The sequence below is a fragment of the Molothrus aeneus genome, chromosome 20 (genome assembly GCF_037042795.1).
Source record: "Molothrus aeneus isolate 106 chromosome 20, BPBGC_Maene_1.0, whole genome shotgun sequence".
Classification (NCBI taxonomy): domain Eukaryota; kingdom Metazoa; phylum Chordata; class Aves; order Passeriformes; family Icteridae; genus Molothrus; species Molothrus aeneus.
Window position 1 is genome coordinate 5,352,009 of NC_089665.1, and position 27,141 is coordinate 5,379,149.

At 42.6% G+C, this 27,141-nt stretch overlaps 1 protein-coding gene across 2 annotated transcripts; it reads left to right on the plus strand.

The window, feature by feature from the left end:
- The first annotated feature begins 811 nt into the window (after positions 1–811).
- Positions 812–22,441, plus strand: TAF15 (TATA-box binding protein associated factor 15). Of its 2 annotated transcripts, XM_066563245.1 has the most exons (16): positions 812–921; positions 5,037–5,073; positions 5,911–5,959; positions 6,143–6,233; positions 6,312–6,429; positions 8,971–9,254; positions 10,360–10,474; positions 16,881–16,915; positions 17,516–17,548; positions 18,065–18,174; positions 18,708–18,837; positions 20,247–20,336; positions 21,356–21,440; positions 21,525–21,610; positions 21,707–21,809; positions 22,076–22,441. In XM_066563245.1, the coding sequence occupies exons 1-16, from the start codon at positions 912–914 to the stop codon at positions 22,113–22,115; spliced, it is 1,416 nt and encodes a 471-aa protein (XP_066419342.1). In that variant the 5' UTR covers positions 812–911; the 3' UTR covers positions 22,116–22,441. The 2 variants fall into 2 exon arrangements, with proteins under 2 accessions (XP_066419342.1, XP_066419344.1); XM_066563247.1 differs by lacking the exons at positions 812–921; positions 5,037–5,073; positions 5,911–5,959; positions 6,143–6,233; positions 16,881–16,915 and having other exon boundaries at positions 6,241–6,429.
- Positions 22,442–27,141: the final 4,700 nt, after the last annotated feature.

Below are 27,141 nucleotides of genomic sequence, written 5' to 3' on the forward strand. Positions count from 1 at the left end.
GGCTGTGGCAGTGGGATTTGCCTCCTGCTGCTAACGCCCAGGGGGGAAAGAAACAGCCCAACTTCTCTGTAAATCTGCTCAAAGCATTCAGCTGAAATCAGAGAAAATTCCTCGCTGCTGTTAAAATTTAAAAAACCAGGGTAAATCCTCACTGTTTTCTGAGTGCATGTGCAGACTGTCCCTAGACAGAAAGGTGCAACTGTTAACTTACCAACTCTCCCAAGAAGGTGGTTTGATGTGAAACAAGAAATACAACTTCTAAAAAGAATCAGATTAAGTAATCAAGTCGCTTTTGCTGTCTTCTCATTTCATGACTCTTCCTCTCTGAAGCAAACCCTCACATTTCATAGAATTGGCTCCCAAGATCATGACCCGTCCCTTTCTTTGGAAAACCATTCTCCAAGTTGATATTTGGCTTTTTTAGGATACTCAGAAACGCTGGCAAACCTTTCTTATTTTTCCTTTAGGACCCAGATTTTGGATGTTTTCTCTAACTCCATTTAGCATCTGCTACAAACGGTGATGCACAAGTGGGGTACTGAGGGAAATAGGGGAGCTGCTGCTGCGGAAAGCCGGGCATGCAAACCCCCATTTCCCCCTGCGCACCTTGACCGTGCCCTGCGCGTTTATTAATTTAATTAATTTAATTAATTTAATCCTTTGACGCTGCGCCCGCACAGCCTCGCACCCTCTCCGCTCAGTACAAACCCCCCCGCTCGCTGTACCTTGGCACGGCCCAGCTCACCTCCCCCCCGCTTCCCCAGCGAGTGGTAGGCGCCGCGCACTCTGATTGGCCGCCCGGCCCCGCAGTCCGCGCGAGCTGCGGGTGCTTCAGTGTGCGCGCGGCCGGCGCGGCGGGCGGGTCGCTCCCTGCTCTCCTTCCGCTCCCTCCGCCCCTCAGCGCCGCCGCCATGGCTTCGGGTAGGTGCCGCCAGCCCCGCCGGGCTCAGCGGGCAGCGGCGGCTCCGCTTCCCGCCGCCGAGCGCGGGCGCGGTGGGGCGCGGGAGGGCGGGCGGAGCGAGCGCCATGTGGCGCATGTGGGAAAGGCCGCGGCCATGTTGCGGGGGACGCGCCCGCATTTTACCTCACGCCCCCCCACCGCCATTGCGCTCGGTGAGGGGGAGGGGAGCCACGCCCCCGCCGGTGGCCCCCGTGGACACGCCCCCGAGGCCACGCCCCCTCCCCGGGGAGCCCCGTTGCGCGAGGCGCTCGGGTCACGCCCCTTTAGGCGCGGGGGCGTGGCCTGGCGGGCGCGCCCCCCACCCGTGTCGCAATGGAGGGGCCCTGGGGGCAGGAGCCCTGTGGGCTCCTGTGCTCGCGTGATGCTGGGGTGCACCCCTCCTTTTGGGGTCTGAGCCCCCCCTTTAGGCCACAGCCCCCCCAGTGTGAGTGTGGACCCCATTTTGGTTCATACTTCCCAGTGTAGGCCCTCCCGTCTTGGGTTGTGTATCCCCCATGTGAGGGATGTGGGCCCTGTTTTGGTTCATACCCCTCATTGTAGGCTCCCCTACTTTTGGGTTGTGTTCCCTTCCCCCTGGTGTGAGATGGAAGCTCCCCCTTCTGGGTCACAGCTCTTCTCCTATGTGGACCCCGACTTTGGTTTGTGGTTCCCCCCATCATGTTGTGATGGGGTTGTGTGACCCCATCCCGGTGTGAGCTGGGGGTCACCTTTGTGTCGTGCCCCTCTCCATAACGTGCTTTGTGTGCTCCCCTTTGGATCAGCACCCCGCATGGAATGCAGGCACCCCCTCCCTTGGGTCTTGCCCCTCTTTACATGGGCAATGCCCTCCTCACTCTGCAGCAGAGGAGCCACCTTTGTGTCCCGGTGTGTCTGTTCTGCCCTCTGTGCGCTCTCCACAGCGTGAAGTGAGGGGGCTTCACCCCCTCCTGTGGGTTTAACACCTCCCTGGCTGGGATTGTTTTCCAGCGAGGCTTTAGCTGAGCACAGAGGCAGGATCTGCTCTCCCTGGTGACCTGACACAGCCCAGCCTCCCCTGGGGCCTCTCCGAGCACAATGTGCTGTTCCTTCATCCCCTTTGATGGCTGCTCCCCCGGCAGGGAAGCCTTGGATAGGTGTGGATACTGGTGTATCCCAGAGTGGGAGGAGGAATTCCAAGGCTGCCCGTGCTTTGTGGAGCGAGCCATGTTTTGTTGTGGTCGAGCCATTTTGGCGTTGTCTCGTGCTGCGTGTGTGAGTGATAGACAATACAAACAAAGCAAGGGCTGCTACAGGAATCCTTTCATTCAGGAAAAGCAAATGTGGCCAAAGGTACTAAAATGAGTCCAAATCACGAATTTTTCTATAAATGAGTAAAGCTTGGCAGTAAATTACATCCACTTTCCCCTCATCTGTCAGCTACGGACCAGTGAAGCACCTGAGTGTCTCCTCTGTTTTTAGTGATGTTCAAACACGAGGTTCTTTTTCTTTGGAGGATATTGAGAGGCACTGCTGCTCCTTTATATGTATTACTTAATAAGAAAATCTCGGTTTTCAAATGTACACAGCAGATTGTTGTATCTTGAGAGGAATAGACCCCCTGGGCAATGCAAGGTGATTAAGCTCTACATCCCACTTCGTCAACAGGAAATCCTTCCATGAACTTTTTAAACATTAAAAAAAATAGTGTAGGAATTTCCAGAATAAACTGTTATTTCCAAAAATCCTTACAGACTCTTGTCCCCATTGAGCCCACAAAAATAAATTGATCAGAAGTTTGTAAGAGGTCAAGCAGAGGATGTAGAAAATTGTATAAATAAAGGAAATTCCTCTACTTTTGTGTTTTCATATTGTACAGGCTCCTTATCTGGTTGCTTTCAATTTTTTTTTCCGAAATGTTGTGGTTTGGTGGAAGTTTGTTAAGGAGAAGCTAAGGACATGAAATGCACTTCTTAAATTTATAGCTAATTACATCCTTACTCAAGGATGTAATTTTCTGATACTACCATTAATATTCTTTAATTAGCAGTATTAATGGCATATAAATGTTAAACCACAACCATGTTTCACAATGTGGTTACCTGCTTAATAGTAATCTTTGTGATCATTTAAATAGAAATTGTAAAAATTTTACTTTACCCCTTAAAAACAAACTTGAATTGCACCTCTACATTGGCTTTTTAATATGAAAAAGCAATGCAATATTTATGTAGCAGTGCAAAAGGAGGAGAAATTCACATCTAAGTGAAACTGCTTTATAGGACATGTGAAATTTAACCTTTCATCTCATGTTAGCTTTGGTAAATGTTTCTGTTACAGAATATGAAATTGGATACTTTGTGTTGCTTTGAGGAGATACCTTACCATTAAAAATGCTGTTTTGTGTGTGAATATCTGGGGTGATCCCCCCCATCTCACATCCATCACCTCAGGTGATGCCCTCATCAAAGCTCTGGTTAAGTGTCTGTAACCACGGGCAGGATTGGATTTATGGCCTGCTGAGGGAGGTATAATGAGCACATTCAGCAATCTGATGAGTGTTTTGATTGGAAAATGGTCACAGTCATTTATGACATTTACCCTGCCTTGTAATTAATTCTCAGTGTCAGCGTTTTAGGCACTTCTGGGGGTAGAGGCTGGAGAGAGAATGTGGGGGGAAGGGTAAAGCTGGGCATGAGAAGCTCCTGATAGATTTTATTACACCGTGGCACAAGAGTATTTCTGTAAATTCTTGAACAGAAATATTGCAGTGCTTATCCAGAAAGTTTGGCTTTTGACAAGAAGGTGGGAATTTCATGCAAATTTCCTCCTGCCTAGCAAGGGAGCTGGATGGAGCCTGAGCAGTGCAGGGGCTGGAAGGGCACGGGGCAGAGTGAGGAATTCTGCAGAGCTGGGATGGATGTGAGCTGAGGGAGCCTCAGTGTGTTCTGTGTGTGTGTGTGTGTTCTGTGTGTGTGTGTGTGTTCTGTGTGTGTGTGTGTGTTCTGTGTGTGTGTGTGTGTTCTGTGTGTGTGTGTGTGTTCTGTGTGTGTGTGTGTGTTCTGTGTGTGTGTGTGTGTTCTGTGTGTGTGTGTGTTCTGTGTGTGTGTGTGTTCTGTGTGTGTGTGTTCTGTGTGTGTGTGTGTGTGTGTTCTGTGTGTGTGTTCTGTGTGTGTGTTCTGTGTGTGTGTGTGTTCTGTGTGTGTGTGTGTTCTGTGTGTGTGTGTGTTCTGTGTTCTGTGTGTGTTCTGTGTGTGTTCTGTGTGTGTTCTGTGTGTGTTCTGTGTGTGTTCTGTGTGTTCTGTGTGTTCTGTGTGTTCTGTGTGTTCTGTGTCTGTGTTCTGTGTCTCTGTGTGTGTTCTGTGTGTGTTCTGTGTGTGTTCTGTGTGTTCTGTGTCTGTGTTCTGTGTCTCTGTGTGTGTTCTGTGTGTGTTCTGTGTGTGTTCTGTGTGTGTTCTGTGTGTGTTCTGTGTGTGTTCTGTGTGTGTTCTGTGTGTGTGTGTGTGTGTTCTGTGTCTCTGTGTGTGTTCTGTGTGTGTTCTGTGTGTGTGTGTCTGTGTGTTCTGTGTGCTGCATCTGTCACGTGCTGCTCTGCTCTCTGCTGGGATTCTCCTCTTGCAGCAGGGGCAAAGGGAAGTGTGGTGGCTCCTCCATCCCTGGTTTTCCATCTCCCATTCTGCCTGTGTTTGTGCCCTTTAGCTCAGCAGAGCTCTTTCTTAGAGCATCCCAAAAAGGGGTTCAGCTGCACTGACCTACTTAGCTTTGCTTGATTAATGAAGCTGCTGCATTCTGCTCATTGATGATGGCGCTGTACTCTATAGCCATTAGAGGGGTTGTACAGTTCTGGATATTTGAAAAGACGCCTTGAAAACAGAATTCCTTCAAAAAGGACATTTCCAAGTGTGTTGTGTCCCCCACACCCTGTGACCCTGTGCTGCTGTCATTCCACTCTTCATATTTTCACTTTTGTTAATGAAGAGGAAGCTTCATTCTGCAGGGATAGCAGTTGTAATATCCAGTGTACTTGAACCTTTCTCCCTCTCCCCAGATTTTCCCCTCCAGCAAGTAGAGACTAAAATGTTCATTGGAAATTCTCAATATGACTTATTTCTTTTTCTAGATTCTGGAAGTTACAGTCAGTCTGGGGGCCAGCAGAGGTATGTGAGGATTTTTGTTTTGCTGTTAGCAATTACATCTGCAGACTGAAAGACCATTTAGTATTCCCAGCATGATGCCTGCTTGTTCAGGATAGAGTTATTGATAGGTGTTTGGAATTAAGGATGCAGAAAGCTTACACCTGGGCCTTTCTCAAGATGTCTTACAAAACAAAGAGAAATCACTCTGTATTCCTGAAAAGAAGACAATAGTCATGCAATGTAAATGGATGTAAATTGGAATGACATCTGGTAACAGTGAGAACTTTTGAAATGACATGAATATGGAGAAATACTTTCCATGTGATTGCCTTAAGCTGTTCACTGAGATTTTAGCCAAAGGTTATGATATTTGTTACATGGCCCAAGGCTGCAGGGCATATTTTAATCAGTGAGACAAGAGTTTTTATGGAAGTATAAAAATCATGACTAATGCTGCCTGTGCTAATGAAGATCATGAGGCTTTGTGCTTGTAGCACTGCCTGAGTTTGGGTTTGTATCTCAGTTTGATGAGTTTCAGCATGTGTTTCTTCTGTCAGTTCATGAAGGCTTAAAGTGGCAGAATAATGAGTAAGTATAATATAAAATTACAGCAAACCCAGCTTTCATGTACTTAAAATTTATATTTGAAACACAGCAGAAATTAAAATAAGCTCTTCTGGCTTCTGACAGTCAACCATTAATTCATTGATGCAGTTTTAATATGCCTGAAACTGCAGCACTTGGATTAAACACCTATTTTGGAATGAAGAGAAACTCAGAGACACCAAAAATACCTTTACTTTCCAGCCTGTGTGGAGGGCACTCTAAGCATTTCCTAAATGCATTTTTCTCTTCCAGCTACTCGTCCTATGGCAATCAGAGCAGTCAGAATTATGGACAAGGACAGGTATGTTAAAAAAAACATTGTGGCTTTCAAAGCAGATGTTCCTTGAGTGAAAAAAACTGTTCCTGGGCCAGGAAGAATTCCAGTCTCAGCTGTGCTTGATGTTTGCAGTTGTGTCTAGCCAAGGAAACTGTGATTTACTGCTGTGGAAGTTACACTTATTTGAGTACATTCTTGAAATTACAGGGATATTCTGGTTATGGGCAGAGTGGAGACAGTTCCTCCTATGGACAGAACTATGGAAGCTATCATGGGAACTATGGACAAAATCAATCAGGTTTGGCTAGCTTGTTACATTCATTGGCAGGATTTAAAAGGTGAATATTGACTAAAAATTTTCTTCCTCCATTTCCAGGTTATGGACAAGATTCCCAGGGATATGATGATGAATCCAATTATGAAAATCAGAATCAGAGCTCCTACAACCAGCAGTCCTATGGCAGCCAGGGGCAGCAGAAAGGGTCATCCAGAGGGTAAGGAGGCAGAGTTTATCAGTAGCTATTTAAGATATTGTCTAGTAGTTGTGCAGTCTTAGTTATAAATAATAAATAAATAGAGCTATAATATATTTCTTGCTAACATTGCTGAGAAGAAGACAAATAGTTGAAAATCCACGTCCTTGAAACATGTTTAATGTCTGAAAGGGGGTACAGGAAGAATATTTTTTTGTGTAGGAAGGATGGGTGTAGTTGTTTTGAAGTCAAGCTATATGGGGACATGCACTTTAGAAAGTCTTTGGATTGTGGCTACAATGAAGAATGGGCTTGGCAGAGTGTTTTGATTAGGAGAAAGACCTATCAAATCCCTCTCCAATCACATTCTTTTGTATAAACTTACAGTGCTCTTTTATTAACTTCAAATAAGCTCTTAGCAATGGAACTCTTAGCTGCTCTCAGATTGCAGACTGCTTATCTGGCTCAGAATGCCTTTTCTTGAAAGAGAAAGGGCTCAAAAATGTCATGTAAGAAATATATTTTGGTTTTCCAACTAAGTAGAGTTCTCAGAACATGGTGGGTTTATATCCTCATCAGGAAATTAAATATGCCCATACATGCTGCACTCTGTGCTATTGCAAATGTATTTTACTTGTGATGTTGTGTTGGATTCAATTTCAGGAGGATTGATGATACAGCTTTGAAAGTATGTTGGAAAATACAACCCAACTTCCCAGGATGACTAAAAAGGCCATTTAATGCTAGAATACCTCCCTGTCTGCTTTACAGGCTTTGTGCCTCCACCCCAGGTCACTGCTTGTGTTAGAGCTTTGCTGAGCATCATGTGACCTCTCTGAAATACTCTGTTGAGTCCTAAACCTCAGTCTTGTGTCCAAGGTCCAAATGGTTTTGTATTCTTTGCAAGGTGATAAAACAATCTGGTCTTGAGCAAAGCTCTGTTTGGTTTCTGGTTTTGTAGTTCTTATTACAAAACATTTTAATATTTAAAAAAAAATCTTAATCTGCCAGCAATAGGTTCTTTCACTCAGATGTCATTTTTGCTTCTGTAACAAAGGCAGGTACACAGTTAAGTTTTGTTTTGCTTTGTTTTCTGAGTATTTATTAGAGTTGTACAGAGGTAGTAATGTACTTTTTAACTCTGTAGATGTCCAGTAGAATAAAATTACAGCACATAGGTTCTCCAGCAAGTTTGTGATCTAGAAAATGAAGAAAAGACCTTGAAGGGAAGCTTCTCATTTTCAGGTTGTAACAAACATGGAGAAAGTGAGACATTAAATGGTAGCAGCTTTGAGGAGGGTACCACAAACCTGCAGCTGTCACATCCTAGAGGAGGGAAGGGAGGACAGCAAATAGTGGATGCTTCCAGCAATGCTTCCTTTGGTGGTGAAAGGCTAAAGCAGAGCTGACTTTTTTGAAGTGAAGATAATAACAAGAATCTTCGCAAGCTGTTTACCACTGGGATTAGCAAGGTTAAAGCTGAGATCTAGGCTGGAAGTGGGAGAGAGCAGATTAAATGGTATTTACACAGATGGGATATTTTGGGATTGGTTAGACCCAATGCACTACATCTGAAAGTGCTTTGAAAAGCTGCTGGAAACTTCCTGGAGGCTCTTGTGGTTTTTTTCCTTTTCTCTGAGATACTTTCACTAGCAAGTAAGATTGCCAGATCCTGGAGAGTGGCAGATCTAGTGCCTCATCCTTCAAAAAAGGATGGAAGCAGGGGGGAAAAAGGGAAGAAAAGGTGGTAGAGGTCAGAGATTCTTTTCAGTTACTGAAAAAAAAGACAGCTAAGGCACAGCTAAGTACCTGGGGGAAACAAAGGAATCAGTAACAGCCAGTGTTCCCTGGATGCAATTTATTTCTCATAAATCTATATTATGCCTTGCCATGAAAGGCTAAGAGAACTATTGTCTCATATATCTAGATTTTCAAAATACTTCAGTTTCTACTGAAGTAGGGTGGTGTAGGCAAGTGTAGTGTAGGTGAGATTCCCTTGTGGTTGCTCTAAAGTCATTAATCTTAATCTTAGAGAAGATTTATGACTCCCTCTTGGAATGTAGAGCTGCATTGTGTTGGAGCATCCTGGATGTGATGCTGCTCAGTATTTCTGATGAGGGCTGCTGGGATAGTTTAGATGGCACTGAAATGAGAAGAACCACAGGTATGTTAGAGGCCACCAGAACAGTTAGAAAAATTCTTGATAAACTGTAGAAGGCCCAGAAGAAGAGAGGTTGCAATTCAGTGAAAGCAAAATGTTGGGATTTTTTAGGGAGCAAGTCTCAGCTGCGCTGTCCAGCATTAGCACTGAGGCTCTCCCTGCAGGTCCAGAGGGAAGGATTTGGTGTTCAGTAGGTCACAATCAGCCATTGATGGGACTGGGGAGAGGGGGGAAAGCAACTGTTGGACTGGGACACCTCCTGAGAGGAGTGATGCTCCTAATTTACATAATGAAGTAACTGCAATTAGGAAATTTTTAACAATGTCATGAATTTTCAACCATGATTTTCCTCTCTATTCTCTGAACATTTAGCTATTAATTCCAATTCTGTTTGTTTTAAGTGGAAGAGGCTCTTATGAACAAAAGTCAAACTATGGTCAGCACCAAAGCTCTTATGACCAGCAGTCAAGCTATGGACAAAACCAAGACTCTTATGACCAGCAGTCAAGCTCCTATGACCAGCAGTCGGGCTATGGCCACCAGGGCTCCTATGACCAGCAGTCTGGCTATGGCCACCAGAGCTCTTATGACCAAAAGTCAGGCTATAACCAGCACCAAAGCTCATATGGGCACTCCCAGCAATCCTACCAGTCCCAGAAGGGAAGCTATAGCCACAACAGCCAAGGTAAAATTGACTGCTTGAATTCAGTATTGGCTAATAAAATTGAGCAGGTCTGTGAAATGGTTGGATTTCCTTCTGCAAGCAGTTTTTGATTTGATGGATACTTAATTTTTTTTCCATGTTGATATTCTGGGGGATGTATATTAGTTAAGACTTTCAAAACATTGTTTTGAGATGGGAGATGAAAACCTCTTGAGGCCCCAAAATGGTTGCATTTAGGTATGTTGGAACAGCATTGCAGAGACTCTGTCCCTGAGTTCTGCAAATTCTAGATGGATTTTTTTTTTCCCCCAAGTTATTTTGAACCCTCTTCATGCACGAGGGTGACATGTCTTGATCAGTCATGAAGGAGCTCTGTGAAATGGTTGGATTTTTTTCCTTCTGCAAGCAGTTTGATTTGATGGATACTTAAATTCCTTTCAATGTTGATATTCTTGGGGGATGTTTTATTTGTTAAAACTTTCAAAACATTGAAAGTAGGGAGATGAAAATCTCTTGGAGTCCCAAAATGGTTGCATTTAGGTATGTTGGAACAGCATTGCAGAGACTCTGTCCTGAGTTCTGCAAATTCTAGATGGATTTTTTTTTCCCCAAGCTATTTTGAACCCTCTTCCTGCACGAGGGTGACATGTCTTGATCAGTCATGAAGAGCTTCTGCACTTCACATTCCAGCTTTATGCTGTGTAGGTGAATTGTGAGATAGAAGGAGAAGTTTAAGATGAAGCTTTTTTTTGCATTAACTTCACACCAGCAGCACAACCCACTCTATTTATCCTTGTTCTGTCTTCAGTGATGTCTTTTGCAAACTGGGAGGACTGTATGGAAATCAAATGGAAAGTGTATTTTAGACAATATGTGTTTAATGTTTGGAAAGTGGAGTGTAATTACAGAGTGGTTTTTACATTCTGATATACTCAGTGACCCTGGAGATAACCGAGCAAAGTTGGTTTGGTTTTTTTTCCCTTTTTGGCGCAGAGAATGTCAGAGAGATTTAGGAGTTGATACATTTCAGATGTAAATGAAGAGGAGGTGGGAATTGCAGGGTGTGAATTTTCTCTGTGCTGCAGTTGGCACTACAATTGACTCTGTTTGGTTTGACTCCTCCCAGATGATCGCCGTGAAAAGAGCAGGTATGGAGAAGATAATAGAGGATATGGCGGGTCACAGGGAGGAGGTAGAGGGGGATATGACATGGATGGAAGAGGTCATATGTCTGGATATAGGTAAGTGATCTCATTCCAGTGCCTGCAGCTTGTTTCCTATTATTTAGTTATTCCTATTATTTGGTTTTCATTTTTGTTTATTATATGTCTATTCCTAAGGTGGTTCAGGTTTAGATTTCCAAAACTGGAAGGTTTCTAAAATTAAACCTTTCTGCACTGCACAGAAATGGGTTTTGCCTAGGGGAGCAGCTTTTACATTCACATAGATTGAGAGCAGGCATTTGATTGTTTTGACACACAGCTGCATTTTATTTGCATGAGTTGCAATACAAAAACTGCCTCAGCCCATCACTTATTTTCAGTGATGAGAAAACCAACAGCCAGTGATTGAGAAAAATTTATGAAATTCCTACCTAAGGTAGCTCACATTTATCAGGGAAGTATTTTGGCCTTGAATAATTTAGCAGTAAAATTATTTGTTCTTTGTTGCTTTTTTCAGTTATAAACTTCTATTAAAATACACATCTTTTATTATTGATTTATTTGTCAGTCTGAACACGTTTATTTTGGGCAGATCTGAAACACTAACAATGCTGTCACCCCTTTCCCCATTGCCTTAGGCCCTGCACTGTCAAGAAAATTTATGCACATATTTAATTCTGTGCTTGCAGATGATCTCATGCCGAGGTCTGCAATTGGGACCTTGGCTTTAAAGCCTACTGAATGAAACATATGACATATTATTTATTAATAACTCACACAACTGGCTCCCCTTTGTGTCCCTCTGAGTGGTTGGAGGTGCTCAGGGCTCACTGATGCAGGGCAAGAATGTTGAAGCTTCCAGAGAGCTTTGAGGTGTTGCTTGTCAGCACCACTTACCCTTCAAAAGGCTGCACAGCTCTGGGTTATTCCTAAATTCCAGATTAAAAACTCTATAATTACACAGTGTTTTCTGTTGGAACTGATCTGATTTAAATAAAATAATTCACTACTTGGTTACTTTTAAATGTACTTATTTTTAAATCATATTTAAAATCTGTCTGCTTCTGAGTTGCTCCTAAATTGTACTTAATGGATTGTTTATAATGATGTAGGAGGATCTTACCTCTTCTAATTAGGTGTGGTAACACAATTAGAAAATCATATTAGTGTTATTTTATGTTTGCTGAGGTTTTATATAATATAAAGTTAATGTATTTTTCTGTAATATTTTTATAATAACCACAAATTTATATACTATAAATAAACATAAATGTATATAACAAAGACTTCTATAATATATAGCACCTCACATAAAACAAAAATAACAAGCAAAATAATTTCTAAGTTAATTTTAATTTTCAGTTAAAACTGAACCTTTTTTTTAATCGGATTTACTTTGTGGATGAGGACTTTCCATATTCCTGTGATAAAAACTATTTTTAAAAAAAATTTCATAGCTTAGCCCTTTCCAATAATAGCAATGAATGTGAGCTTCAAAAAACACACTGCTGATAGAGTTTGTCACTTTGAAACAAACTTGGGTCTTTGCAAGATAAAGTCAAATGTATTAATGTCTGTGAAAATAAAGCCTCTTGCCATATTTTTCCAAAATGTGAGGAAACTTTTGCTCACACATCCATGTAGATCATGGAGCCAAAAGAAGGGAGAGAGGGGAAGTGAATGAAGAAGTGGAGGAAAATTCAGGGAAGTGGGAAGGCATTTATTAGGAATTCTGTCTGCTTCTGTTAAGTGATGTTGGCTTTAATGGTATTTTTTGTGGAAGTTTTCTGGATCCTACAGTGTCATATAATTTTATTCAGTCTTTTTGCATAATTGTGACAGAGGATTCTCCTGACATATGTATTTTACCAGACATGCTTATTAGAGAAGTCTAAAAGGTTAAATTAAATAACAAACTCTATAATGAAGGGGAAAATAACTTGTAATAAGGTAAGAAATCATGTTTAGTCCTGTGAAAATGTGGGGTTTAAGGGCAGGGGTTCTTTGGGGGGATTATTTTCTTGGGTTTCTCTTATTTATATGTTTATTTCTTGGGGGAAAATACATGTAGGAATATCAGGTTGATCTTCAGTAGCCACCATTTTCAGTTTTTCTGATCCTCTTTTAATTCTAAACCATGAAAATTCCATAGCCATCAGGAGATAATCTAAGAATCTTGTCTGCACAGATACTTTAATGATGCTGTAATCACAGAATTCCAAAATGGTTTTGGGTTGGAAGGGACCTCAAAAATCAACTTTTCCCTCCCTCTGCCATGGGCAGGGACACCTTCCACTAACCCAGGGTGCTCAGAGCTCCATCCAAGCTGGCCTTGAGCAGGGCATGGAATAAGAACAGGCTTTGACTTTTACAGTGCTTAGGAAATAACATGTAAAAATTGCTCCTTGACTTTATAAACAAATCAGCATCAAATGGGAGACCACAAGGAATGGATCTCTTGTTCTTAGCTAATAATTATTCTTCCTTGTCTGACATTTAGACACAAGGAGAAGCTTTAGAGGTGTAGTTTTGTTCTGACAACCAGTTCATGTCCTGGACTGAATGCTTCCAGCACTCATTTTTCTTTAGTGCCTGTGTAAAGTCACCCAGCACTGAGAAGAAAATCTCTTTGGAGAAATTCCTGTTCACATTTTTTAACTGATATTAGTCTAGTGAAGAACACATGTGTCAGACAAATGTGACACATTTGTCATGTGTCAGAAGTTCACATTTTTAGTTTTAATAACTTAAGGTTTCAGAATTATCCTAGAGATTTTTTTAATGGTCTTGAATTGCATCTTTTGGGATTTTAGTAGAATTTCCCCATCCTATTGTTTTGAAGCTTGAAAAATTTATGATCTTCCTAATTTTTATTCTAGCTAAGAAGTAAAATATTTCTCCTTTCTTCATAGTTAGAAGACTGTCATCTTTTGGTTAGAAGGCAGGAACAGCAAGTCTTGAGAATGCAGAGTTTTTCTTTAAGAAATTCACCCAATTTTTAGACTCATCTGAAAACAAGGAATTAATGGTTACTGTGGCTGGGGGACTGAATTGTTTTGGTTAAGGCTGTAAGTGGGAAACACAGGAGCAAACAAAGCATGTGAGAGGAGCTTTGCTTTTGGCTCTGCTCACACAGCCTGTGCTGGGGGAGCCACAGGGATGCAGTTCAGAAAGGATTTGCCATTGTGTTAGGATTTGTCATAGAAATCCTGACTTTGCTCAACAGAGATTATTTTTTCTCTCTTGTGCAGATTTATGGTGATCTACTATAAACACAAATTACCTATGCAGCTTAATTTATCAGCTATTAGGAATGGGAATAAATGTGATATGAAGAAACTGCAGCATAGTGCAGATGAGTTTTACAAGTGTGGTTTGTGTTCAGAATTGATATTTTGACTTGTAACAGATATGCTCAAGCTTAGCCTTATGGAGACTTTGGAAAAATGTGAACAGAGGCAATAAATATAAGCAAGGGGAAAAAAACCCATCTGTCAGTGACTGTTGGTGCACTAAATATTCCTTTCTTGTTTGTAAAATACACTCTTAGGTGTTAGGGACACACTTGGTGAGACAGATACATGTTGCAGGCTGAATTTGGTCCCTGATTTCTTAGTGCTGCTTCTGCCAGTATCTGATATTTATAAAACTGCATTTCTTGTATGTTGAACTCCCTATATTACCAGTACTTTAATTTAAAGAGATGTTCCCAGCTGGATTAAGCAATATCCAGATGCAGTCTAGTAGGGGATGATAAATCTATGATTGAACATGGGAGAAATGAACAACTGAGGACTTGGGGCAGCAAGTTCACACAGCGAGTGGTGCCCTGTCATGTTCTGGCTGCCTGCAGTTCAGCCTCTTATTTATTATCTTAGCTGCTGGCACTGCTGAATTTTAACTGCCTGTTTCTGTTTCTGACACAGAACATTAAGACTCCAAATTCCATCTGGTCACCCATGTCTGAGGTCTGTGTGCAGGCCTGGTAAAGCAGTGGGCTGTGAATGCTGCAGTTGTATTTTCCACAGGTTTTATGGCAATAATGTGGGAACTAATTCAGTTGCTGAGGTTGAATTTTGGGTCTCAATGAGGGGCAAATCTGAGACTGTAGCATCAGCTGCTTGCAATTTCTGTGTTTGACTTGCTGCAGGATATCTGCCTGATCCCAGGGAGTCTTGGCTAGCTTTGCCCAGCAATTGCAGGAAGGTGACAAACTGCAGCTTCATAAATCACATATCAAATGCCACATAAAAATGTAGGAAAGCATTAATCTACTGTCAAAGGTGTCTATCAGTAGATTGCTCCAGATTTTTGTTGTGTTGGTCATGTGTGACTAAGCAGAAGACAAAACATGCTGAGGCATACTTGGGCAAAAATGTATTTCTGTAGACATTAATTAAAAAACTGATTAAAATTATTGATTGCACTCATTAGTGCAGAGTGCAGAACTGCTGTATCACAGAATAAAGGCATTGGACTGTGACTTCCTTTACATTTTGTATATTCAGCTCCTTCTTTTCAGGATTATGGTGCACACATTTTCACCCCAGCATCCTACAAAACCTTCACTTCCAGCAAAATCCTGGATGTGTTGACACAAACTTACTTTGTGTAAGTTTTTAGATTGCTGGGGTTTTCTAACTGCCATACACTTCCACATCAGAAAATATATTTGTTCTGGATGTTGCTGTCCTGATGAGCTGGGACCATAATCTGAGGTTGGAAAATTTTCATAACATTTAGATGGTTGATATTATTCACTGTTGTTGTTTCTGAGTTCAAATCCCAGAAAAACAGGCATCCTACTAAAAATTGTTGTGTCATAATGAAGTTGGTTTTTTTTTAGCTGAAGTGAATTGGAGGTGGCAGAAAGGTATTTACAGTAAATTTTATCATCACCATTGTGTTTTTAATCATCAGTCCTTGAAAACAGCCTTGAGTAAAGACCAGCACTGATGCTGCATGTAAAATCTTTAATGAGCAGAGTGGATTAATGAATAAATGACACTGCAATTTAGCATTCAGATTTCTTCTGTGGAACAGCAATAAAATCTGCAGCAGCAAAAATTTATTTTAAGAAAAGTCACTGTAAAAGTAATACTGTCTGTTGTGCCAAACTGTTCCAAGTGTCTGTCACCCTCCAAAGAGTGTCTCTTAATCCAGGTTTGATAATAACCTGTTGAAACTTTATTTGGTCCTCACTTTGGGCAGATTTTCTCTCATAAATGTTAAGTATCAGCAGCTTCCATTTATGACTTTCCATTTGCTGTAACAGATGGACAGAGTGCCAGAGAAATGACTCCCTAATTTTACTGCATTGCCTTTTGATGGTGCTTGTGTGCCCTGATTGGGCTGATGTGTGAGCAGACAGATGGAATTAACACCTGGAGTGATTTCTGGTGACAAAGTGCTTTGCTGAGGAGGCACAATAGCTCCAGAGGCTGGAGATATTTCTCTGCAGCAGGGTTTGAGCTCACACTGGTGGGTTTGAGCTCCCCTCATGGTGAGAAAGCTCTTGGGATGAGGTGATCCTGCCTGATTTTGAGGTGGCAGCTGTGTCCCTCAGGACAAGGAGGACAAGCAGGCATTTGTACATGGAAGTATGAGAGAGTCCTTCTGACATTTGGTTATTGACTTTCTCAAAAACCCAGTGGTTTTTTTCTGACAGCTCTGAGTATTGATTATCTTATGTTCATAACATGGATGCAATTAAAAATGCTGCTGTGAAAAATCCTTCCAGTACAAACCTATCCAGTGAAAAAAGAGTGAGGGTTTATTTTCATGCACATAATTGGAGGCATAACCACCTGTTTTAAATCCCCTTTTAACCTCTGAAAATTGATGTGTGTATTCTCTTAACTTGGTCTACATTTTGTGCCACAGGTTTCAGAATGAATGAAATAAAACTTCACGGCCTCTGCTTTTGAAGCTCACATACACACACACCTTCTCTGTAATGCCAAGTGCTGTAGTACAGTAGGTCCCCACAGACCCTTGCTCAGAGAATGGTTCATTCTGCTAATTTACCCCCTCTATTATGAATGCATAACAATAGAGATTAATTTTAGCTCTTTTGACATCTAGGAAAGTACTAAAGTACTAATTATTCCAAAGTAGCAATTACATCTACAATTAAAGCCCACATTAATCTTCATGAAAATACCATTTTTGTTTTAAACCCCAGTTTTGAATAGCTGTTATTTTGGCTGATGGGATGGGAGAAAGTATTGAACCAACCACATGTGTATGGGTTAGTTTAAAATACTCCTTAGGGCTTGTCTTCTCCAGTGCAGCACCCTGAGAGATTTTCTTTTTTTGTAATTTAATTTTTGAACATGAATGGGTAGTGAGGAGAACATAGACATGGTGCTTTAGCTGCCAGACAGTAATTCTCAACTTGTCATCAGTTAACTGTAGATTGAGCCTTGGGCTCAGCACGTAGAGACTTAAGGAAGAAATCATTTCTTCAATTTTTCCTCTGCAGTGGTGGTGACCGTGGTGGCTTCAAAAATTACGGTGGTAAGTGCCGAGTATCCAAAAATGTTTCAGTGGAAATTCTTTATAAATCTAAAAGCCACCAATATCTTGTTACTATCTAGTAGAAGCATTATAGAGTTTTGGTGAGGCTGGTGTGTTCACGAGTTTTAATAGCCAAACTTGTAGCAATAAACTGGATTTCTGCTTTGTCAAATTGCATGAGAGAATTTGTGGAGACAGTGACGTTCACCGGATTTTTTTTTTTCTTTTCTTTTTTTAATTTTTGTTACAAATGCTTCTTAGAAAGGTACTAGAGGTAGAAAAAAAAAAAGTGGGAAACTGCTTGGTGATGTGACAACCAGCATTTGCAAGCAAACACCAGCACAGCATCAGTGTGGCAAGTGCCACATGCTGCAAGTTAAAGAACACGTTAACGTCCTACAGACGCCTTCTGTTGAACGTTTAAATCTAAATATTCTCTAAATCTCTGGTGAATGTCTTAGATCTTAGATGCATTGCATACATTCTTTATATATTTTCTTGTTGCTAAAAAGGTCACTTGAATGTGTTGTGCTAAAAATAGTCTTTTTTCTTTCTTTCTTTTTTTTTTTTTTTTTTTTTTTGGTCAAACCCATATCATAGGTCAAAGGGATTATGGACCAAGATCAGATGCTGGTAAGGAAACAAGCAGTGAGTGGGAGTGGATTGTAGCTCTTAGGTCACTGCTTTTAAAATGTTTATCTAGAAAGATGGATGTGGTTGCAGTTCCCATGGCTCAAGAGAAACCTAGCTAAAGCACGCCTTCCTTGAAAGAAATATATTTAATTAAAGTGCATGTGAATTTTTGGATGCTAATGCAGCAAGTAAGAATTTCCTGTTGAATTCTGAATGTGCTTGAGCCAAGCAGCTGCTTTAACTGTCATCACACTTCTGCTAAGCTTGTGTTATTTAAAACACACACTGTTCTGGTGGGTTGGGATGCCCAGCTGCATGAATGTTGGGTGTAAGGCAGGTCAGCTGTCCAATGTACTCAGTTGATGTTGTTAACCTCAAAATTAAGCTCCCTGCTCCTCTTTTATTTCACACAAAATGTCTGTGGGATTTAAGGGTCTTCTACTGGGCAGCACGGAGCTGAGCTCAAAGTATTGCTCCCACAAAAACACATGGTAAATGTAGCTTAATTTTCCACAGATTCAGAGTCTGACAACTCTGATAACAACACCATCTTTGTGCAAGGACTTGGAGAGGATGTTTCAACAGATCAAGTGGCAGACTATTTCAAACAGATTGGTATCATAAAGGTATGTGAAATGAGAAATCATGGGTCAGAAGGAAGGGAACTGGTGGAGCTGGTGTACTGGGAGTGTAGTGGTATCATTCAAGGCAGAGTTCTCTCTGACTCCCCAGCAGCTGTAGATAATATTTTATCTGGGTTCCCAGCTGACAGCTCATTTGTAAGCTGGCAGCACTAGCACCTTTCTCCTAGTGACATTTAGATTGCATCGTGTCTCTTCTTTAGTCTTTATAGCCCTGACACTCTATCCATTGTGCCACCCTCGTACTGCAGCATGTGTGCCTCTGTTCTGGGGCTGCTGCTTCTGGTTCTGCCATTCTAAATTACGATTTTGTGCACTTGACCTCATTTTTTTGTTAAAACTGAGCCCATCATTACTTCATGGAGAACAGCCAGTCAGTATCCTTCAGTCAAATCCCTATTTCTGCAGGCCAGCTCCAGGAGAATATTCTCAGTAAAGATACTTAGTGTTACAGTTTATGCTCTGAACTGATTTCACCACTGTTTTTGCTATGCCAAGTGTACAACCTTTCTTTTCAGACCAACAAAAAGACTGGCAAACCCATGATAAATCTGTACACAGACAAGGATACTGGCAAGCCAAAGGGAGAAGCCACAGTATCTTTTGATGACCCTCCTTCTGCTAAAGCAGCAATCGACTGGTTTGATGGTGGGTGAGACTTACCTGTTCCTTTGGCCATTTTTGAATCTAACAGGCAGTAGAAGAAGCAAATCAATTCCCTTTTTGGAGGCCCAATGCTGCTATTTATGTAGCTTTTGGCTTGGGTTTTTGGTTTTGTTTTGGGGAGTTTTGGTTAGGGTTATAGTTAGTTTGGGGGTTTTTTCCCCTTAAATAAAGAGCTATATTTCATGGTTTCTTGTGTGTGTTGGATTTCTCTTGTTTCATTAAATAGCAGATAGTGATTTAGACCAAAAATGTGCAGTGAAACTGAGGGTTTGCTGCTGTATCTCAGTCACCCATGCACAAGGTACAAGAGGTGGTGTTTGTGTCACCTCTTGTTTAGACCAACAGGGCTGTAATCTGTGTTAGCAGCTGAAGGGATTCCCTACAGTCTTGCATTGATATTTTTAGTGTTGTGGGAGCATTCTTAGAGTTTGGGAATGGTTCTGGCAATCTTGTGCTGAGTGCTGTATATGCACAGTGAAAAACAAGGTTTTAAAATTGTGGATTTATCCCAGAATTATATTGTAATGTAAAACATTACAACATGTAATGTTTTACATTACAATATAATGTACATCATTTACAAATGATATAAAACTCCTCAGTAAAATGTAAAATATAATGTATATAATTTACAAATGATCATTTACATCATTTACAAATGATGTAAAACTCCTCAGACTGCAGGAAGTACAGTGACACTCTTGTAGTAATAAACTCAAGGGGGTGAGGGAAAAGTACCTTCTCCTGTCACCTTGTGTGCTCACAGAATTTTAGTGATACTGGGTAGAAACAAAAGGTCGTGCTCTGCATCTGGTGGGAAATGATACTGCTTTAAAAAATTGGCTTGGCATGCTTGTCTGAGTTTGTATTTGCTAATAAAATGCAAATTGACTTTTGTTAAGAGGGTAAGGCAAATATGACTATATTAGGCACATGTGCAGTGCTCTTTATCTGTGATAAACATTGCATCTATGAAGAATCCAGTCACTGAAAACCATGAACTTTATTTAAATACACTTAGTTGAGTTTTGGGCTGGCTATTGAGTGGTACAAAAGCCTTTTTGCCTTGGTAGAATTACAGACAGTTCAAACATCCAAACTACTTCCCCATGAGCATGGCCAAAAATCTTCTAAACATTCTTATGTCTTTAAGTTGCAACTTACAGATCTCATTTAAACTAAAATATCTGTGGGTTTGAGGAGAGTTTAGCAAGTAGATCAGGGCTTCCATCTCACCTTTGGACCAGTGCTTTCAAAACCAAGAGATTCACTGCAGCTTCCCTGTGTCTCAAGAGTTTTGTGTTCAGTCTGGGTGTGCAAATCACTTCTGCTCTGCTGGGTTTGCTGCTGTGTTGTTGGGAGCTGTATTGATCCTTTCTCTCCTCCCACAGGAAAAGAATTCAATGGCAATGTTATCAAAGTTTCTTTTGCAACCAGAAGACCTGAATTCATGAGAGGAGGTGGAGGTGGCGGGCGTCGAGGTGGGGCTAAAGTCTGTAGAGTCCTTGGTTTTGCACAGTTAAATGCTTTTGCACTATGATTGATTTATTAAAAAGAAGTTGACTTTGAAGCAGTGATTCATCAAATATATGAGCCTTTGGGATTCTGCCAGGAAGGGGAGTAATAAGGATTGAACCCAGTTAAGTAAACTGAAATCTGTAATCTCTTCTGCACAGCACAGAATTTATGCTTTCCTTTAGAACTGGAAAGTCTCCAGGTCTTGTCTGCCTTGCTTTTAAAGAGAAAGTGTAACAGGGATGTTGAGCTGTGCCATCCCCACATATATAGGGGGGAATTCCCAGTGAGTATTTGCTTGTTACAGCAAAGCTCTGAGATTCTCTTTCCAGCTGGGATAAAGCAGGGTACATAATTCAGCTGCTGCTGATTTGGAGCAGCATTTAGATTTCTGCTTCCTTTAATCAAGGCTGTATCAATCTCCCTGATTCTCTGCATATACAGTTTTGTCAGTAATCCACTGGGTATTCATTACCGTTTTCCAGGAATCGTGCTTTGGGCAGTGACTGTCAACAAATTATAGTTCTGAAATCAGGCATTTCTGTAGAGTGATGGAAAAGGATTCTTCAACAACTTCACTTGTATAAAAGTTGTAGTTTTGTGATGCAGAAAACAAGAACATTGTCCCTCTCCTTGTGTCAGAATCATCCTGGGATTAATCCAGACTTCTTTTATTGTTAAATTTTTGTTCTGTGCCCAAGTCTGGCCATAAGTGACTGATCTTATACCTTGTTAAATCTTTCAGAAATTTTATTAATGCATGTAGTGGGTTTGTATTTACCCAGTGGCAATTCAAGCAGATCAGCTTTCCCTTTACTGCTGAAAAAGAATTTATAATAAATAGTGGGAATATATTTGCATTAAACACTCCTTCCACTTGAAAAGTGTGTCTGTCACTGAGGGTCTGAAGGCAGTGACAGTCTTTGATACCTGTTTGTCATGTGCACTTCACAGAACTTTATTCTGATTATAATTTTATCTGCAGGTTCACGAGGTGGCTATGGAAGAGGTGGGGGCTTCCAGGGTAGAAGTGGGGAACCAAAAAATGGTGATTGGGTTTGTCCTAACCCGTAAGTGTCATTTTAATTGGGATGGGATGTTCCACGTGTGCTTCACCTTCACAGCTCATTCTGGGCAATCCTTGTCTGTTCCAGGTCCTGTGGCAACATGAACTTCGCTCGCAGGAATTCCTGCAACCAGTGTGGGGAGCCCAGACCAGAGGATTCACGTCCATCAGGAGGTGTGCAAAAGCAGCTTACACATCTTGAACATTTCAAGTGTTCCTATCACCTGCATCTTTCTGAAGAAGCTGATGCAGTTCCATGTTTTTCCCCAGATTTCCGTGGCAGAGGTGGCTATGGAGGAGAGCGGGGCTATCGAGGGCGCGGCGGCCGAGGCGGCGACAGGGGAGGAGGCTATGGGGGCAAAATGGGAGGGAGGTAAGAGCAGCCTTTGCCTTTGCCTGGCTCTGGGATTGATGGGGACTGTGGGAAAAGTGTTGTTTATGTGTGCAAGTACAACTGCCATGAAAATATTCACTACAGACAGGAGCTTCCAGAGAGAGCCACTCAGTCTGTTGAGTTTTGTGAATGTTTCTGGATGAGGCTCTCTGTAAACACAGAATGTCAGAAATGTTTGACTGAAGGGACTGTTTGTTATTTGCTTAATTTATTACTTGCTTAGAACCTTTTCTTTCCCTTTCCAGAAATGATTTCAGAAATGATCAACGCAACAGACCATACTGAAGACCACTGTGAATGTTTTGTTTGTCTTCTTGATGCGTTTGATAGTGAAATTGCCTGCAGCTTCACCCATGGCCTCTTTCGATAGTGGAATTGAGTGAAACTAGATTTTTATTTTGGTGGGAGGGACTGGGGTGGTTTGGGAGGATTTTTTTTTAAGCAAGACATTGAAATTTAATCCTAATTTCCACATTCTCCTCTTTTCTTCCCCCCCTCACCCCATACCTTTTCAACAGGCCCTAAGAAGGAAAAGATAAACTGTAAAATATTGCCAAAATATGAAGTGTTTTGTAATACAACAATAAATGCTGATTGTTTTATTTGTGAAATCCTACTGTTTCACAATTTCTTGAGTTGCATGCATTTCCTTACATATTCCCAGTGTTCCTGTGGTATGGTTTAAGCAGTAAATAGGCACTTGTTTGGAATGGCACTGCAGCTCTGACCCAAGCTCTGTGTGTTCATAGAATCTGCAGGCAGTACAGTGATGAGCCTCCTTGCTGTCCATATCCTCTGGCCTGGATTTGCAGACTTGTTCCCTGCTCCTTTCCTTTTTCCCTCCTCTGGTGCCTGCAAACCTTGCCCTGCACCCTGAGGGGAGCAAGCAGAAGCAATGTGAGTGTGTTCTGCTGCTGCCAGGGGGCAGAACAGCTCAAAATCTAAGGTGGGATAGCTTTAAAAAAAGCTACATCCTGCTCATTTTGGAATGTGGGTGATGGAAACAATTGTTGTGTGCAGCTGCTTCATCCTGGAGTTCAGATGCAGGTGAGGTTCAGTAGATGCATTGTGAGCATTTGGGATTGAGCTCTGCAGTCAAGGGAGAGGAGAGGAGGGAGGTGAATTATCCCTCCTGCTCAGGTAGGTCACTGCAGAGGGAAGCAGTCTGAGAAGGTGGCACTGCCCCAGCCAGGTCATGGCAGCGCTGCCTCTGCACCACAGGCCTTTGAGAGAGAACCTCTGACTGTCCAACATTCCAGTGGGCAGCACTATAAATACAGGTCCTTGGGGGCTGTGGTTACAGCTGGGCATAGGGCTGGGCCATATCTCCTGAGAAATGAGCAGAAATTGCTCTTGTTGAGGTTTATGAGCCACTCCCCAGATTGGTGTGCATTGATGGTCATGGTAACAAAGTCCAAACCAGCATTTTCAGGGTTGTAAATGTGGTCAATGCTGGGCCTTCTTCATGTTTCTCCTGGAAAGCAATCTGCTGTGTTAGAAAAGACATTTTTCTCAGATTATGGAAACTTTTCTTAAAACAGTGGAATTTGAGGTATGTATGTACCTAGTGACAGTATAAAATCCAATGTATGGCATGTGAGGGTTCAGAAAGTTGATGAATTCAGTATCTGTTGTCTTGCTGGCCTAGCAAAGTTGGATGCTGATGGTTTGAAGCTGGAGTTACTGTTTGGAGGGAAGAGGCTAGAGGGTGCTCTTGCCCACTGTTCTGCTGGCAGATGCAGGAACGGTGCCAGCTGGATGGGATGGGAGGACAGCAGGGATCAGCCACTGAGAGCAGCCTCAGTGTCCCTGCTGAGGTTCGTCCCCAGCAGAGCTGACACCTTGCGCTGCACAAGCACCTCCTGAGGGTGCAGCTCCCAGGAGAACTGGGAATGGCTGAGCTGAGCAGAAGCCAGGGCTGGTGCAGCATCACCCCTCTGCTCTCTGCAGTTCCCCAGCGGGGCTCTGGCTTCTTCCCTCCTGGAGAAGGAGCTTGGTGGCTCAAAGAGCTGGTGCTTCCAGCATTGGGAGTAACAGTTGTAGCTGCCTTTAGTGCCAACTCAGCTTCCAACCCTGCTTTCTCCCCCAGGCTAAGAGCACTTTCCTCTTCAGTCACTGCCCAGCATTACCACGTAGATGAGTCTTCAAGTGAGCCGCAAAACTGGAGCTGTCCCCACCTTCTCAGCTTTTCCACCCTGGCAGTGATGCTGAGCACTTCTTGTTTATGTTCTGTTCTGCACTGGGGCAAAACCACCTGAGTTCTTGCATGGTTTTAAGGCACCTTCAGCAGCTGCTGGATCTTTCAGAAAATCAGCAGGACAGATTGTACTGGTTTGATGGATTGTTTTACTTGCCTTTGGTGCAGTGAGTGTTAAATTAGCTCAGAGAGGCCTGGGAAGATGTTCTGTGAAAAATACAAACCCAGCTGATGGTTTAACTTTGTCATTGCCCTCCAACTGCTTCTGCCAAGTCCTTTGGTCCTGCAGGTTTTCTCCACAGCTGCCTAAAGTTTGCCCGGACAAGCTTTAATTGAGGTTAAAAGGAAAGTAAAAAACTTTTAAAATATAGTATATTAAAGATTGAATGAATTGTAGTTCTTCCCAGTACTGTGTGAGGATTTGGTAGGACTCCCTATATTAAAATTCCAGACTAAGGAGGGATAGGACAGTAGATCTGTCCTGTCAGGAGGTGGAAAACCAGGAGAATCTCAGCAGAAAAGAGCAGTTTGGGTTGTTCTCAGCATAGCTGGGAGCAGCTCTGCTCTGCTCTGATCTCTATTTGTGCTCCATCTTCCAATAATACATTTTTTTCATGGCAAGGGTTTCATTTTGGAAATCAGTCCTGTGTGGAATGCTGGTGGTTTATTTATAAAAACAGGTCCAGCACTTGCCAAGCTCAACAAGGACATCAAGAGGGATGCCAGTGCAGGAGTGGCACGTGATCCTTAGAGAGCTGAAATGCCACTCCTATATAAAATAATAGCTAAACATTTTCAGAAACAGACAAATAGTTTCCATGCTGGGCCTCTGCAGCTAAACCCACCTCACCCTGAGAAGAAATGCAACTTTAAGTTGCTCAAATACCACAGTCCTAGAGAGAGATATGGGGGCAGTGACTGGAGCCAATCTCTCAAGTCTCCAGGGCTTTGAGGCCAGAATCCAGCCAGTGCTGCTTTGCCTAATCTAGAACTGATAATTCCCATTTCCAGGGTAACAGAGGCTGTGTGATGATGTCCCAGTAGATGATGTTGCTAATGCTGCTGTAGCAGTTGCTTGTAAAGCTGTTGTAATGAAATACAGCTGCCACAATGCACTCAAAACTGCTTTAAACTCCACTTTTCATACCAAGGTGATGATGTTTGCTGGAACTTAGGTGCCACCCTGATCCTGGAAAGAGATGCATCGTTTTGGCTGTTAGCCAAGCAAATAGCAGTGAGATTCAAAGTGCTCCAGCAAATTGGTGTGTTTGTGGGAGGCCTCATCAGCTGGATGCAGCTTCTTGACCTCACTGACTTCCAGGAACTCCACACAAAGAAGGTAAAGCCAAGGGAAGTCTGTGCAGACTTTGCATTTTCTCTTTAACATCCTTGTGGTAAGTTTATGTTCTTGGCTCTGTTTGAGACAGGATACTGAGCAAAACAGAATTTCTAACACATTTTAAGGACACAGGAAAGTCCTTTGACCTGTGAGAATTCACTGTGCACTAATGAAGTACCCAGAAAACAGTGTCTGAGCAGGAAAGCTTCACTTGTGACAGCCCAAGGAACGTTAAGCTGCTCATGCCTTGGTAAAGAATTTGACTCCTGCAGGCTGGGGTTGGGAGGGAAAGCAATGACTGTGCCTGTCTGACCTGGCAGGATCCAAAGTCCTGGCTCTGGCCACTTTCCAGCAGCAGGATGAGGATTTTGGGCATTGCCTGGCACAGCACACACTGAGCCATCCTGCTGCTGCACAGCAGCAAACATCTGAAGAATGGCTGTTCTCAGGAGGATGAAAGGGAACAACTTGAACCTCTTCTCAGTGCAGAGCTTTAGAGGTTTTTGATGGTAGGTTCTTGTGCATCACATCCATCTTGGGTAGGAGCTGCCACAGAGGAGTAATGGGGTTGCTATTTGCTTATCTGTTATGATAAACACTCAGAGCTGCTCTGAGAAAGCTCATGTCACAAGAGCTGTTTCATAATCTTGGTTTATAAACCCTTGGATCTCACCTCAGACAGGGATCCAGCTCTTCTCTCTGCAATGTCCAGCTGCTCTTGGTGTGCCCCTATGGACAAAAGGGGCTCCCCCATGCAGACCCCATGCCTGTGGTAATGGCATTTAGTTCTCTGTGATGTTCACAGGTCAGTATTCAAATGCTATTAAATTAGGAACACTCTGGATCTCTGAGCTGGGAGGTGTCTTTAGGAAAGGGTCTGGAAATTGAGCTCAGTGAGTGCACTGAGATCTTTTGAGTTAAACTCAAGGGAGGAGGGATTTTCTCTAGAAATTCAAGAAATCGGGGATGATTAGGCAACCAGACCTTGTAGGGATCTATTTATCATGCTCTTGGTGAATGTTTTACTAGAAGACTTCATTGCTTCTCTGCCACAGGCTTAACTTGTCAGGTTTCAGTTTTGGGGTAGAAATTACAAGGATTGAAACTCTTTTATTTTTCCCCCCATTTCTGATCTTTCACCTAGCCCTGTAAAAGCCGGAAATCTGTTCACCTTTCCACGAGATAATATTTCTGTTCCTGATACCGCTCTGATTACAGCAGCTGCATAAACATCTTTATACTCCCAGCCAAAAGTCTGCACACAACTATGATTTGGCATCCCTAAGGCCGAATTCTCCTCCATCTGAATGCCAAACCCCTGAGGAGTGAGGCAGCAGCCCCGGGAAATGCCCGGTCGGAAAGCTGGCGGCTCCGGGGGCTGCAGGTGCCCTCCCAGACGCTTCCCCACATCACAATGAGCAGAGGAGGGAGTTTCCTGCTCCTGCTGGAGCCCAGCCAGTCACTTTCTCATCATCCATATTCTTAAGTGGAAGAGCAGATGGATCAGTTGCTTCCTAGATACGACGCAAACACGGATGCGTTTGCAGACAGAGCTGCTCTTGTTTTGAAAGGAAGCGTGAGGCTGACCTGAGTGAGGAGCGGCCATCCCTTGGCTCTCCCTCCTGCCAGGGCTGAGTATTCCCCTCACACCATCCCTCAGGCTGTGCCAACTGCCCACTGTGCTCTCCAGCAGCTCCTCAGTCAGTTCTTACCGGCCCAGCCACAAAACCTTCATTTTTCCCATATTTTCTATCATGTAGCTTAGTGACTTCCCT

Coding starts and splice junctions, on each gene's coding strand:
- TAF15 (XM_066563245.1), top strand. Junction 5,074..5,910: donor CAGTCTGGGGGCCAGCAGAG/GTATGTGAGGAT, acceptor TTTCTCTTCCAG/CTACTCGTCCTATGGCAATC. Junction 6,234..6,311: donor CTATGGACAAAATCAATCAG/GTTTGGCTAGCT, acceptor CTCCATTTCCAG/GTTATGGACAAGATTCCCAG.